The sequence below is a fragment of the Epinephelus moara genome, chromosome 1 (genome assembly GCF_006386435.1).
Source record: "Epinephelus moara isolate mb chromosome 1, YSFRI_EMoa_1.0, whole genome shotgun sequence".
NCBI lineage: Eukaryota > Metazoa > Chordata > Actinopteri > Perciformes > Serranidae > Epinephelus > Epinephelus moara.
The window spans coordinates 19696690-19711085 of NC_065506.1; the positions used below are offsets into that span (position 1 = coordinate 19696690).

General features: G+C 42.4%; 1 protein-coding gene across 1 annotated transcript in view; it reads left to right on the top strand.

Annotated features, from left to right (window-relative positions):
• Positions 1-12001, top strand: part of zdhhc7 (zinc finger DHHC-type palmitoyltransferase 7) — a 16941-nt gene extending 4940 nt beyond the window's left edge. The window contains exons 3-8 of the mRNA XM_050043892.1: positions 3548-3898; positions 6122-6246; positions 6425-6521; positions 7127-7208; positions 7818-7948; positions 8629-12001. Coding sequence (XP_049899849.1) covers positions 3554-3898; positions 6122-6246; positions 6425-6521; positions 7127-7208; positions 7818-7948; positions 8629-8811 — 963 coding nt within the window. The 5' untranslated portion in view covers positions 3548-3553 and the 3' untranslated portion in view covers positions 8812-12001. The remainder of the gene's footprint in view (positions 1-3547; positions 3899-6121; positions 6247-6424; positions 6522-7126; positions 7209-7817; positions 7949-8628) is intronic.
• The last annotated feature ends 2395 nt before the right edge of the window (positions 12002-14396 follow it).

The following is a 14396-nucleotide window of genomic DNA, read 5'->3' on the forward strand; positions in this document are numbered from 1 at the left end:
ACAGCCCACAGCATCAGATAGGGAGTATATATTCAGCATCTGTCATCTTAGAAAAGTCAAAAGAAAAGAAACAAGTGAGACTGCGAGAGAGAAAGAGAGAGCGAGTGCACGAGAGAAACGCAACATTGATTTACAATTGTGGTGACCTCCTCCCAGGCTACCTTTGCATCATCAGCCCGTGGAGGTCTGCTCGCAGTTCCGTATATTCAGACACTGCGAGCTTGGACCTCCCGGACCAAAACATCAGTTTCCTCCTGGAAGGAGTTTGGCTGTCTGACGCTGCTGCTCTCTTCTGCCATGGCGAATTGAGTAAACTCTCATTACGCCTTCCGGGGCGCATTTAAGGGCGAGGAGAGGGGCTCATTTGATTGGTGTGATGTGTGTAAAACCCACTCCACGCCTTCTCTCCTCCCTCTTTCTGACTTACGCAGGTAGGAGGGACAGAGGTGGGAAAGAGGAGTAGCTGCGCCAGGCGCACGGTGTGCCAAACTTGCAAAATCCGCCTGGCCACACCCAGTTGGCGAAGCGCAGGTGCGCTGCGCCCCCGCCTCGCCCGGTCTGCGAAACTAGAGTCCAAGGTCTTTCTGGCACCCATCCATGACCCCTGACCCCCCCTTCCTTTAGCATAAATGAAAGAGCTGTATTATCATACTGCGCACACACACTTGGGTGCACATAGTCAAGACACAGAAGTTGAATTACAAATTAGACCTGCAGCTTTTGTTTTGTGTTTTGCATTAGCCAGTAGAAAGTGTCTGTCTGTGCTTTTGTAGGCTTTTTCCCGGATCAGTTCATATTCTCTATAGGACATGTGTGTTTCTGTGTCAAGTATTGGAATTTGAATTCAAAGCCACATAGCATTTGTGCAGCGTCGCTTCAGACAAGCCATTTTACTGTCAGTCACACAGATTTAAAGTCACTATCAATTATATTTAATAGGACAATTTCCTAGGGTGGGGCGGCACGGTGGTGTGGTGGTTAGCACTGTCGCCTCACAGCAAGAGGGTTCCCGGTTCAATCCAAGGTGTGGGAGCCCTTCTGTGCAGAGTTTGCATGTTCCCCCCGTGTCAGCGTGGGTTCTCTCCGGGTACTCCGGCTTCCTCGACATGCAGGTTTATAAGACATGCAAGTTGGGGATTAGGTTAATTGATAACTCTAAATTGTCCGTAGGTGTGAATGTGAGCGTGAATGGTTGTCTGTCTCTATTTGTCAGCCCTGTGATAGTCTGGCGACCTGTCCAGGGTGTACCCTGCCTCTCGCCCAATGTCAGCTGGGATAGGCTCCAGCCCCCCTGTGACCCTCAAGAGGATGAAGCAGTTAGAAGATGGATGGATGGATGGATGGATGAATTTCCTATGGTGTGTCACCAGCTGCGACCAGGCCATAAGATACCCAGTTTAAGTGCTGCTCTAAGATCACCATCTTTACTAGCCTCTGACTAGCTTGCCTGTCTGAGTGCATGAAAAAAGATTTTAACAGCCAGGGGCAGGAAACCGATCAATTATACTTATTCTCTATCGATTCCCATGAAATCACTGAACTGGACTCCTAGCTGGATGTCTGTTTTTCTGGCTGTCAGGAAGACATCTTTGCTCGTGTGGGGTTTCAGCTCTGCAGGCCAAAAACCTCTCGTCCCCGTTGGCATTTCCATTTTGCAAGCAATCTCGATGACACCCACTGACATGGAAAGTTTTTGGATGCAAGCAGAAACAAACAGCAATGTGGTGCTTGGAGGGCCGCCTGGTTGGCTAGTCAGCTGAAGACTGAAAGCTCAGCTCTGCACCACACATCTCACTGGAAATGTATCATTTGATTTAAATGCTCAGCAGAGGGAAATCGCTTTCTTCAAAGGATTGCATCATAATGTAGCAGAACGCTGCATCAAATGCATTAAGCACCTCTCGTTCCTGACAAGTGGAGCCTATTCTGTGGCTAAATAATAAGTGACTGGAGAGGTGTAAAGCATGTTGAACAGGATTCTTCAGTCGAAGGTTGTTCTTTCAACTGGGTCACTGGCGTTCCTTTCAGGAATGACAAGGCCGTATATAAGTGGCAGGTTGTCAAAGATGGTGTCATCATGACAGCACAGCACATGCACAGCAAGTTTATAACGCCTTTCCTGTATGTGGCAGACTTTAAAAGTCAGAGAGCAATCTCAGTGCTATGTCAGTACATTCTCTGTAAAGGAAAACCAGTATAATCTGCACAGTTAACACACTCATCTTATCTACAACACTGGTATAATCAGTAGTAGCCACCCTTATTTTGTTGCCATAAAGGAAAAGCTTAAAAACTTAAAATCTGAACACTTCTTTGAAACGGATACCCGCAAAGTTCTTCTGGGCGGTTTGATAGCAGGTCTAGACAGTGAGGCATAAAGTCTCACCTTTTTAGCAGTAAAGGAAATACTGATTATTAATCTGGGTCTATCCTAAGTGCTTAATGAGCACTGTCACATTAAATCTTCTTTAATAAATGAACTATAGTATATGAGTTTCATGGTACTGAAGTGGTATCTTGAGTGGGTCTTTAAAAGGAAGAATGAATGTCTTTTGTGTAATATCGAACCAAAAAAGAAGAGATTACATCCCGTGCTAATCTAACACTTAATTGTGATATGAAACCTAAAATCACAGATGAAGTATATTTTTGCACCACCTTGTTAAATTGGTTTACTTTTTGTCTCAGTGAGTCACAGTGACGCGTGCCAGCAGGAGGTATCTGGGTCTCCAGATTATTCTTAGCCTGTATTCTTCACATGTTCCTCAGCTGCAGGATCAGTTTCCTAAATGGATCATAGCAGCCATTGATTTATCTTAAAGCTGCACACATGGTCTCTTGGGCTGGTCATGAACATTCTCTCGTGGCCTCGATATAGATACAGAGGAAGAAACCTCAGTGACTCATGTCTCTTGTGATATCAGCTGCGTGGCTCAAAGTTGTGTCCAGCATTGACTCACCCTTGTTAATAGATTTTCTTTGTCCCAACTAGTGGCGTGGTTAAGGATGGGGATGTTAGTTGGTTGCCTGACCAACAGTTTGGTTTGATTGCCATTAAAAATGAAAATGTAATGTTTCCTGATGATTGTGGTGACCCTGTGACCTTTCCTCCAGTGAAGGTATATCCCCTGGTTAAACTAGGGGATTTCCCTAAAAGGACTCCTAACACTGTAAACTGCTGCTATGACTTATTTCATGAAAGTAGAGTAGGAGTTTCATGGTTTAGACGCCTTTTCATACTGTATACTAGGCGATACCCAGAGTAAAGTGGGGGACTTTGGATCGGCATGTGAGACTAACCATCCTTGCTTAACCTACCACATTTCCACTTTGTAAGTGTGATCTTCGTAAATTTCTCCACCCCCTCATGTGGTCATGGTTTAAAATATTTTAGCTGCTTCTCATTTGTGCATTTATCAGTTGTTTTAATAAAGTGGTAAAAACAGTGGAAATAATCACCGTATGCGTCTTGTCTTTTTTCCTAAGGTAAGACAGAGAGAGAAGCCCTAAATTTAACCTTGCTTCAAATATCTCCCCCTCTCCTCAGGGCAGGATGCAGTCTTCAAATCACCGACTGCGAGATATGGAGCAGCACCACCCGCTGCTGTCGGCAGGTGCAGATGTCGAGACGGGGAGCCTGGCAGCCGGGGTGATGGTCGGGGGTCCCCACGTCGGCCACACAGGAGGAAACCGCACACTGTGGTTCATTCAGGACAGCTGCGGCATGGTGTGTGCAGGCATGACCTGGTTCCTGGTGCTGTACGCTGAATTTGTGGTGAACTTTGTCATGCTGCTGCCCGGCAAGAACTTCTGGTACTCGCTGCTGAACGGGGCCACCTTCAACTCCCTGGCTGTGCTTGCGTTGGCCTCACATCTGCGCACTATGTTGACTGACCCGGTAAGAATATTAAGGGAAGGAAGAGTAAGTAAGATTGAGGATGCAGATGGCAGAAAGAAGGGAGGGTGAAAGAAGGGTTTTGAAAGTACAGGAATAAAACAAAGCTGGTGTGTTTACAAAACTAATACCTCATTACAATCAAAGAAACTTAATTTGGAGCTCCTCAATGATAATACAGTATTAATGCTTTACGTAGTACATTCATACAGTTAAACTTAAATGAATCATCTCACTTGAATATAAATTAATTGATATGGTTCTTGCAATCTGAATATATTTGGCGTTAGGGCTGTTACAATAACCGCAATATTGCAATATTTCTCTATTGGCAAGCCAACCGCAAGAGATGGCAAGTAGCCACCACAATTGCTGTGTTCCTGCTTTTTCATTTATTCATGGAAGTGCCACATATTTACACTCTGCTGTGAACACCAACAGCATGACACAGCGCTGAGCGTCTATTCTGCGCAGACCACTGCACATTTGCTGTTTTTTAAAGTTGCGGAGAGTTTAAAAATGTTCAGCTTTGGGTAGAACACTGCAGCCGATCGTCACTGTCACTTTTTACACAGCTGTCCACTCACAGAGAAGGATGGTCAGGACAAATACCACAAAGACCAACCGTCATATCGTTAAACAACCAAAACAGCAATGGAGAAGACATTAAGACTAAACTCAAACAGACCGGCGGGTCCATCCTCTCTCCCTATGTGCTTCAGCTTTCCCTTCATCCAGAGCAAAAAGGCCTACACTACCTTGTGCTGTCATTTTTACTTACATGAATATTTTGTATCATAGCAACCAGATGCAACCAAAGCATCTCGGCTGAAAAAACTCTGCACCCCTTATTGCACCTCATTGTCCCTCTATGTTCTGCATTTAACAATAAACAAGTAATTTTGTCATTTAAAAAGCAACCATATACATAATAATCAGGATAAATCAGGATAAATGAAGTCATTTGCAAACACAACAAAAGATGGTTAATAGCAATGGCATATTGCACTGTTGAGCAACCTGTAATCGCTGGAGGGAAAATGCCGTCACCACTGCAGCCCTAGTTGGGGTCAGGAGGAGTCATACTGTAGTTGTCTTGGCAGTATTTGTTACAGCACTAACATGGTCGGACACTTGTAGTCACTCCCTAATTTATTCTGGGACACTGAGCTGAGAGGCAGCGTGTGACGGATGCTGGGTGGGAGAACTGTGTAGAGCAGTCTACTGAATTGTCAAATCTAATTTGCTAATTTAAGCAAATGTTTCCAGAAAATAACAGGCTGAGGATCAAAGTCAGGAACTCAGTGTTTGCATTTCCATCACAACTGAATGCTTTTGAAGTTTTTGTTAAAGCGTTTTACACAAGTACTGTGGGTGCTTTTAAATTTTAGTTGAACAATGTATTTAGTAAAAACAACTAATTTTCTTCTCAAAGTTAAATTGCCTGGATGTAGTTAGTTCCAGTCAACTGCTTTTTAATTTTCTATAATATATGAAGCCTTTTGATATTTTCAAACAGTCAATCATTTGATCTGCCTTCTCCTACCACAGTGTTTGATTTCACATTCAAGAGTAAGTGCCGCAGGGATTATTCTGCACATTATAACTGATGCTTTGTGAATTCAGCCAATTCGTGCTTCAGGGGGTTGTAGGTCAAATATTGTTAGTGCTGCTGCTGCAATGTTGACTCATGTTTACTCAGAGAAACTAGATGTCTGATGATAGCTCCACTGGTGCTCTCTAACCCGACAGCCCAGCCAGAACAATTGCTCTATTTCAAAGCTCAAAATAGTACACAGAAGGTCGTGCAGCAGTGTGTCGAAATTTAAAAGTCTTAAGTTTATTGTGCATTCTGCTTCAAGTGGTAGTTACACCTGATTGTGATTCACTCAGGTAATGGCTTATTGTAAGCTCTTAAACCCAAGAGATTGCTTTTGCTGAGAAGCACCAAATGCTGCATTTTGTCAGGCTGAGAAGATGCAACCAACAGAATCATCTGCTGCAAATTCAGTCATACATCCGATCTTACTTAACTCCCAAAGACGAGTAATTCGGAAACCCTGTGTATAAGTAGTGGGTGTTTAAAGCCTTTTCCACAAGCCTAGAAACATATGAACAATTCCTGCATACATACAGATGCACAGCTTGACATTTCTGAGCTTTAATGGCATCATGCATTTTTTTGGACATTTGTAACTGACAGCATTTGTCTTCCCTCATCCTTAGGGTGCAGTTCCTAAGGGCAACGCAACCAAGGAGTACATGGAGAGCTTACAGCTGAAGCCTGGTGAGGTCATATACAAGTGTCCTAAGTGCTGCAGCATCAAACCTGAGAGGGCACACCACTGCAGGTCAGTCTAATAGTTGTGGCCAGTTTTACACTGTTCATGCTCATTTTCCTTATAGCATCCAAACTGTGCTTATAAAAACATCTGTGTGTGCATATTTTGTGTAAACAGCAGCATTATATTGATAACATTAGAAGAGGCAATGTGTCATGCATCACCATCTTCTCTCTCTTTCCTGCAGTATTTGTAAAAGATGTATCCGGAAGATGGATCACCACTGTCCCTGGGTCAATAACTGCGTGGGAGAAAAGAATCAGAGATTCTTTGTACTTTTCACTGTAAGTACACAGAAGCACCCATGGAGTAGTCTGTTTAATGTTCTCAAGGGCTGTGGTAGGAACAAGAAATGCACAGTTTCTATACCATAATGCCTTTGAATCAATTAACATTCATGACAGTTAATTAATAAACAAGTTTACTTTTGTCTTGATTCTGCACATTTTTTTTCATTAACACGTGTTTTTTATTTGAGAATTACTTAAATTACATGACTTTATATCAGACAAGTGGGAAATTCCCATCCCTTGTTGAAAATTGTCCCACTAGTATGTCATAACCAGCTGAGGCTCACCTTGATGTAGTGCACAACAGACACCAGCGTACATGAAATGTACACTCATAGCCATTTATGACCCTCTCAACAACATCAGTGCTTTTTTATGGCTTCATATGCCGACTGGAACTTTTTTGATGACAGAAACATAAAGCTGTCTCTAATGGCTGAGCACAAGGGCGCCCCTGTGAGATAAAATGTTTAATTTGCGCTCCTTACAGATCGCCATAGATACAGAAGTTTGTTGAAAAAAGAAATAGCAACACAGCATCATGTTTTTTTAGCTGCAGGTCAAAAGATTTTAAAGTTTTTCTCTCCTTGTGTCTGCAGATGTACATAGCCTTGATTTCCGCCCATGCCTTGGGCCTCAGTGGTATGCACTTCTTCACCTGCATTAAAGTCCAGTGGAACGGTAAGGTCTCTGTCTTGCAGCATCGACCGTGACATATGTTTGAGTCAAACAGACAAACACAGAATGTCAGAAATACAGCTATTTATACAAGAGATAGAAACGTCTTAGAGAGATGAAGAGAGACGGAGCGGAATTAAAAAGGGAATGATTGTTATCCAGTTGTGAGAGCAGCTGCTCTGCAGGTCACCACAGAGCTGCCATTGATCTTCGCCTGCTCCCTTGTGGGCTTCTGTAGAAAGGAACCAGAAAATGAAGATAGTATTTCATTCTTCATACTCCAGCCTCTGCTGCCCTCTACAAAAAAGATGCTCTGACTTAGAAAGGAAAAGTTTGTTTAACGTGTTTTCTATACTAACCTCTATTCAAAGCTACAGCGTCAGGGTTACACTAGAATTCATCCTTAGTGGCAACCCTTTCTTTGTGTATAGATTTAGTTTTCCAGCTTGTGAGAATCATGTAACAATTTTGGGTAGGATACACAAGTTCCCATGCGCACATCCAATCGTATATTAATATATGCATCATTAATTAAGTCAGTGTTTCATGTGGCATTTTAGTTGTTCAGAGCTAAATAAAAATCCACCTTTTGTCCTCTCTTCCTGTGGCCAGAGTGCAGTGACTTCTCTCCAGGGGTGTCTGTGCTGCTGCTGATCTTCCTCTGTCTTGAAGCCATCCTCTTCCTCACTTTCACAGCTGTAATGTTTGGTACGCAGATCCACTCTATCTGTAATGATGAGACGGTAAGTATCCACTGCCCCCCTTGCTACTTTCTGTTGGCTATATTGTGTCATTTCCAGTAAATGCCACGATATAAAATGTGTGTTTTCTGCTTTAAAAGTACAAACCTAAGAAGGCAGCAAGTACTCGCCCATATTTTAAGTGGTTACGTCTTAAGTATGATCTCAAGCATGCAGCTGATATCCTATGTGGTTAACATAAACAAACCAGTGTGGACAGAGAGATGTTTGCTTGTTAGGCTTGCAAATTCTCACAGGGAAATATTTTTACTGGGCATTATGGCTGCAGAGATTTATATATGTTGGACTTCAACAGATTTTTCTGGTCAGGAACCAGATGATGCAAACCCTGACCACAGCAGTGCTGGATAAAGCCGCTTGCTGTGTGTGTTTAAGAGACAGAGAGAGGGTAGGAGAATGTAGAAGGTGGACTATTGCACAATGTTTGAACGCTGCTTTGTCACTTAATGACTTGCCTGCCTGAAACCTACAATGTTTTCGTACAAGCTTACCTGAACCACCTGACCCATGGGTGAAACCTGCAGGACCTGCTGGTTGTGGGTCGACCTGTGCATCACTATACCTTGAGGTTTTCTCTCAGGTTTCTCCCTATGCAAATGTAATTGTGTGTTTTAGCATGCTAATGAGCCAAAGCAAGCAGATAACTTCATTATGTCTTACAGGAGATTGAACGTCTTAAAAATGAGAAGCCCACGTGGGAGCGTCGCATGAGATGGGACGGAATGAGAGCTGTATTTGGGGGCTCGCCCTCCCTGCTGTGGTGCAATCCATTCACAGGCCTGCGTCTGCGGCGCCTGTTGCTGTTGACCCAAGGTCGGCGCGGCGGGTCTGAGTTTTCTGTCTGAGAGGAGGGCAAATCGACGCAGCTCACCAACACTTCACCGTCCCTAAAGCAAGATTTCTTGTACGCCCTTCTTGGCCAGGGGCTAGGATGGACCTCTGCTCCCCGAGGCCGTCCTTCATGTGTGGGTGACAGGACGACAGGTTGCTCCAGTGGGACCCCAGTGCATCACAACCACCATTGAAAGTTTGTACGCTCACTCTCACATGCTGACGTAGAACCAACTCCTTCGGTCTGCACGAGTATGCTGAACAACTGGAATATTGTTTCAAACATGAGCAGATTTTTTTTTGGTTTGTTTGTGTGTTTTTAAGTGAAGCATGCAGTATGTAACTCAAGTGAGTCTTTTATTCCTTGTGAGACGTCCAAGGTGCTGTCTGAACTCGCACCCTCAGCACACAACTTCAGCAGTTTGTTTTTCGTTGCTGCACACATGAGATTCAAGAGTAGTGTTTGAATCCACAACACATCTTTCATCATCACTGGACCCAGACAAGTGGATATAAATGGGGAAACGCTTGAAACTGTTCTATGGGACCCAGACAAGGGAATCATAGTCAAGGACATGCACTACTTACACGGCACTGGATACGGAGCACAGCGGACATCAGAAGTGGGACTGTGCTGCCTTGATTTGCATGTATAACAGCTCAATCAGTCAGCATCTCAGCCAGGAAATGAGGCTTTCACTATCTTTAAATGAATCAACAGGCTACTGTGAACACAAGCCTCATTCTTATTCAAGAGGACTGAGTGGTTTTTCCTATCTGTTCATCCTCTTTGTCATGTTTTTCCTTTATTAGGCTGGTATTGTTGATTCTTTAGGTTACCCGGGCCAGTAGAAACGAATCGTCTTTTTTTTAATAACTGCTGAAGCTTCTTTACCTTTCATCATAGTGAAAACTCCTCAACAGCTGACCGTAATGACTCACTGGAGATGACTACTGTTGTTCTGAATCTTCATTTGGATAAAAATTATCAGAGTTTTATATTAGTTGTACTTACGTGTCCATAAATTTGCCGTTTCGACACTCCTCCATGCTGCTCCACGTCTCAATCTCTGCCCATGATCAGTGACCCTCAGACCACTGATATGCCTCCCGGTGTCTTCATTAAAAAGTGATTCAGGTTGACCTTTGGCTGCTGAGAAGAGTGAATGTTATTACGTTTGAATGGTTTTCTGTGGAAAACTAAAGGCTACTTGTGTGTATAGTAGGAATCCATAAGCAAAAACAGTTACTTCATAGCATTTAAACTCTGAAAAACCAACATCCCAAACCCCTCGAGACAGAGACGAGTTTCAGACACAGTGGCTTTGCATGCTCCTCGGCCACCAAGTGGTGTGACATTTTCAAAAGGAGAGCTTAAAACACTGGCACCACCGACTCTGGCTCGTAGTGAGCTCACTCTGATCTACAGAGCCAAGCTCCATTGTGCTGTCAGCCTGTAGAATTAAAAAGGAGCTGCACTGCTGAAAGAAGCCGAGGTACCAGGCTCATTATACGAGCTTTATTACAGAACAAAGTCTCGGGGAGCTCAGCAGATGCTTGTGAGGCCTTTCCTACTACACTCCAGAAATGTCAGGCCTGTAACATCTAGCGGCAGGACAGTAGCAGATACTTATCCAGTGTTATTAGAACACATATCCATGCCTTTAAAATTATTCAGTCAAGTGAATTTATCACCTTGAAATTTTGTCATTATTGCCATATTTATGAAAGTGTTTTCCTCGTCTCCTGTTTTTACTCTGCATCGTTAACGGGCCTGTTTGCACTGGACAAATGTGGCTTTTTGAATCTAGGGTTCAGGAGTTAAAGTCTGATTGGCTGGTGTTGTTGAAGTGTTGTCAAATCTAGATTCTCAAAGTCTCATTTTTATGGCGTGTTGGACAATATACTGCTGTTTGTTCTCATCTGTGGTCGTCAGGAGGAGGGACTCCACTGTTTACATTAAATGATATCTGATGCTCTGGCTTTAACGTTTTAAGAAACATGCTGTCATTAGAATGTAAAATGCATCTGTTTTGGGACTGAGGGACACAGCACTGAAAGCTAAGTGATATCAGGGGATTTTATTAATGCTGGCCTCATTACTCGTTTGATTCTGCTGGACTGTATCGCCTCAGCAACAGTTGGGAGGATATCACTGTCTTATTCATGTCATACTCTCTCAGCATGGTTCAATCAGCAAGTCCCATATCCTAACATGCTCAGTGTGCTTTTTAATTTAGGAGGCGCAACATGAAAAATGGGGGAAGTTCAGCCAAACAAACTGCATATCCATAATAGTCATATGTATAAATGGAAGCGGATTAAACAAGACTAATCCAAAAACAACAGGAGAAGCCATGCTGTTAGTGTGGCACATCCACAAATGTGTTGCTAATCAAGCAACAGCTGGTATTAAAAATAGATGCAGGTATTGGTGACAAATGTACATTCAGAGCCAATGAGAGAATTTAATAAACACAGCGTGTCATTAGAATAGAAGTAAATGTCTGACGCAGGATGTGAGGTGACAGTGGCAGGACTAATACGCTGCTAAACTGTTAGAGGTATTTGTAGGAAGCAGCAGAACATCAGCACTAATTATGGATTGACAAAAATGTTTGTGTTGACTGTGTATGAATATTTGGGTAAGCTCGGTTGATGTATATGTCACAATAGGATGGTCGTGTTTCATGACCAAGCTCGGATGCTGTAATTATAGTGTCTTAAATTGGGATTCTGACACAGGGTATGTAGTCTGCATCGATGCTCAGCAAAGATAACTTTTAAAGGGATACACCAGTTATTGTATTTTCTCCACCTTCTGCTGTACAACTAAAATACAATCAACACAGGGAGAGGATTGTTGTTCAAAGCTGTGTAAACTGACACGAGTTTGCAGTTTAAGGGGATTTGTGGAGAAAATGTTGAACATGTTGTGATGTTTAGTGATGATTCCTAACAGGACGGATGTTTGATACAAAAGTAATATTAACATTGCCATGAACAGTCGAGAGAGATGTTGTTTCCTACTCTTCTGAGAGAATGTTTCCTCAAGAACAAAAAGTCCTTCAGCTTTATAAACAAAGTATAAAGGTTACTATTAACAATATATAAATGGAATGTTTTATTCGAGTTTTTTAATTAATGTGTCATAATCTTATAATGTCTTATATCTTTAATGTCATTCTTTTACATAATAAACTATTAAATTATAGCCATGATTTGTGATTGACTGTCCATCATACACAGTTACTTTTCTGTACTCCTGAGCTTTGTTTCTGGTTAATGAAACATAAAAAGAAGTCAGGATGTTGGCATGGATGTTAGTCCGCTTTGCTTGAAATTGAGATACAAGATGTAGTGACTGAAAATGGGGTGCTGGGGAACAGTATTGCTGCAACATCTCAAAAAAAAGATCCAACTGGAAAAGTGTGTTCAATAGAGTGCAGATCTCCGACAGGTGGCAATTGCTGATGGTGGCTGGTGGAGATAACAATGTTCTTGCGTAATTCGACCATCAAAAGAATGAGCTTTAAAGATCTGCCTCTAAAGTCTTGAGATGTGTGATTAAGTTCAGGAAACATCTCGAGGACCGTCCCTATTCTCCAAATGATCTGACTGTGTCACCTTGGATTGTGTACTGAACACAAACACAGGGTCAAGTTAAGTACGGTTATATCCTGGAGCTTTTTAAATATTGAATTAGTCAAGCATGAAATTAGAGATGCATTACACACACCTGGAGTGTTTAATCAATAAAATAAAGGACTTTATACATTCTGCAAACAATTTTAGACGACAGTCTTAGCAAGAATCAGCCTTTCATTTAAATTCAGCCCAGTAAAGATACAGAATCTGCCTTAGGGGTATTAAAAGTTTTATTTTGAAGGGTGCTTTGGTGGAAAGAATACGAAAAGACAATAAAAAAAGCAAAGAACAAGAAAAACAACTGAAAACAAAGCTTCACAAAGTATATACAGATTTTGGCCTATTTAAAGGTCCACTGTGTAGGATTTAAGGGCATCTATTAGCAGAAATGGTATATCATTTTCATAGCTATGTTCCATTAGTGTATAATGAGCCGTGTATTTCTACATGCGGCGCAGGTTCTCCTCCACCGAGTCCGCCATGTTGTTTCTACAGTGGACCAACCAAACACTGGCTGTAGATAGGGCCATTTGCATTTTCGTATTTTTATGTTTTTGTTTTGGTCTGCGTAGTTCTCCGACATACTTGGCAAGGGAGTCTTTCAGTTCTGCAACCTCACTGCTAGATGCCACTAAATCCTTCACGCTGGCCCTTCAGCACAATCACTTCACATAAACTCGTGGATAGTTTGTGTCACAGTTAATCGCCAGTCTCAGCAGCTCTTCTTGTGTACTTGCTGAGTGTCTGCAGGACAATCAAAAGAGGTCTTAACACAGTTCAGTTCGTGGCTGAGAAATGAGAGGCTCTTTTGGATTAATAAGGCCATTCTGTCAGATATTATCAATTCATCAAAATCCAAACTATAAAATTGCACTGAGTAGAGTGCAGATCTCTGCCAAGCGACTGGAGCTGATTGCAGCAACTTTAGACAATGCACACTGCGCTTGGTGGAATATTCCTTCCCGACTCCCTTACAGTCAAGATGTTGCCACAGATAACAAAAACGGGATTTTTTTCACCTGGTATTGTGCCAATGATCATGCTTAACTCAAGTGGATCATAACATACCTTGTATGGAATTAATGTGCAGATGCTCCAGTTCAAAGTGACACCAAACACTTGCTTGAGGTTCTTAAAGACGTTTCACCTCTCATCCAAGAGAAGACGCCTTGGATGAGTGATGAAACATCTTCAAGAAACTCAAGCAAGTCCAGTTGCCTATAATACAGCACTTAAAATAACCTAAACCTGAACCAAACCTCATCCCTAGTCCCAACCACCAAGGGTGGCACTACTCATTAACAGGAAGGAAACACTTTGACGGGAAACGAACTTCAATACCACACCCGAATGTCTTTTGTTTCATGCTTTTTCTTCATGATTGCATTGATGACTTGCAGCCCCTAACGGCCGCTTAAGAGGAGTGAGGAGTCATCTATCAGTGACACTATAAAACAGTCAACTAAACAGGTCTTTCAGCAATTATAAATCACCGCAACCATGAGAGGTCCTCGATCTTACAGTCATAAATGTGCACACAATATATTATGCTCATTGGTTCAGTAGTTTGCAAGATTAGTTGCAGAGAGACAGATAACACACTCACACAAGCACACACACAGCAACCAAACACACAAACTCTGTTTATGCCTGGAAGAAGAAGTGAAAGATTTAGTAGCCCAGCTGTGATGCAGGTGGCCCTCATTAAAGTCATTTTACTTTCACATCCTTGTATTTATTATGTTCATCTGTAGTGTATGGTTATATGGAGGCAGGGGTGTTGAGGGTAGGTCATCTGTCAATACCTCAGAAATTCTTCTTTCTCACAGCCTAACATTGGCAGGTGTGGAAGAGTCAGATCTGTTCTTTGTTTTTGTTGTGTTAACAATAATGTCAGTTAGTCTTGGTTAGGTCAGGGCGATGGAATATATGGAATATATAAACTGAGCGT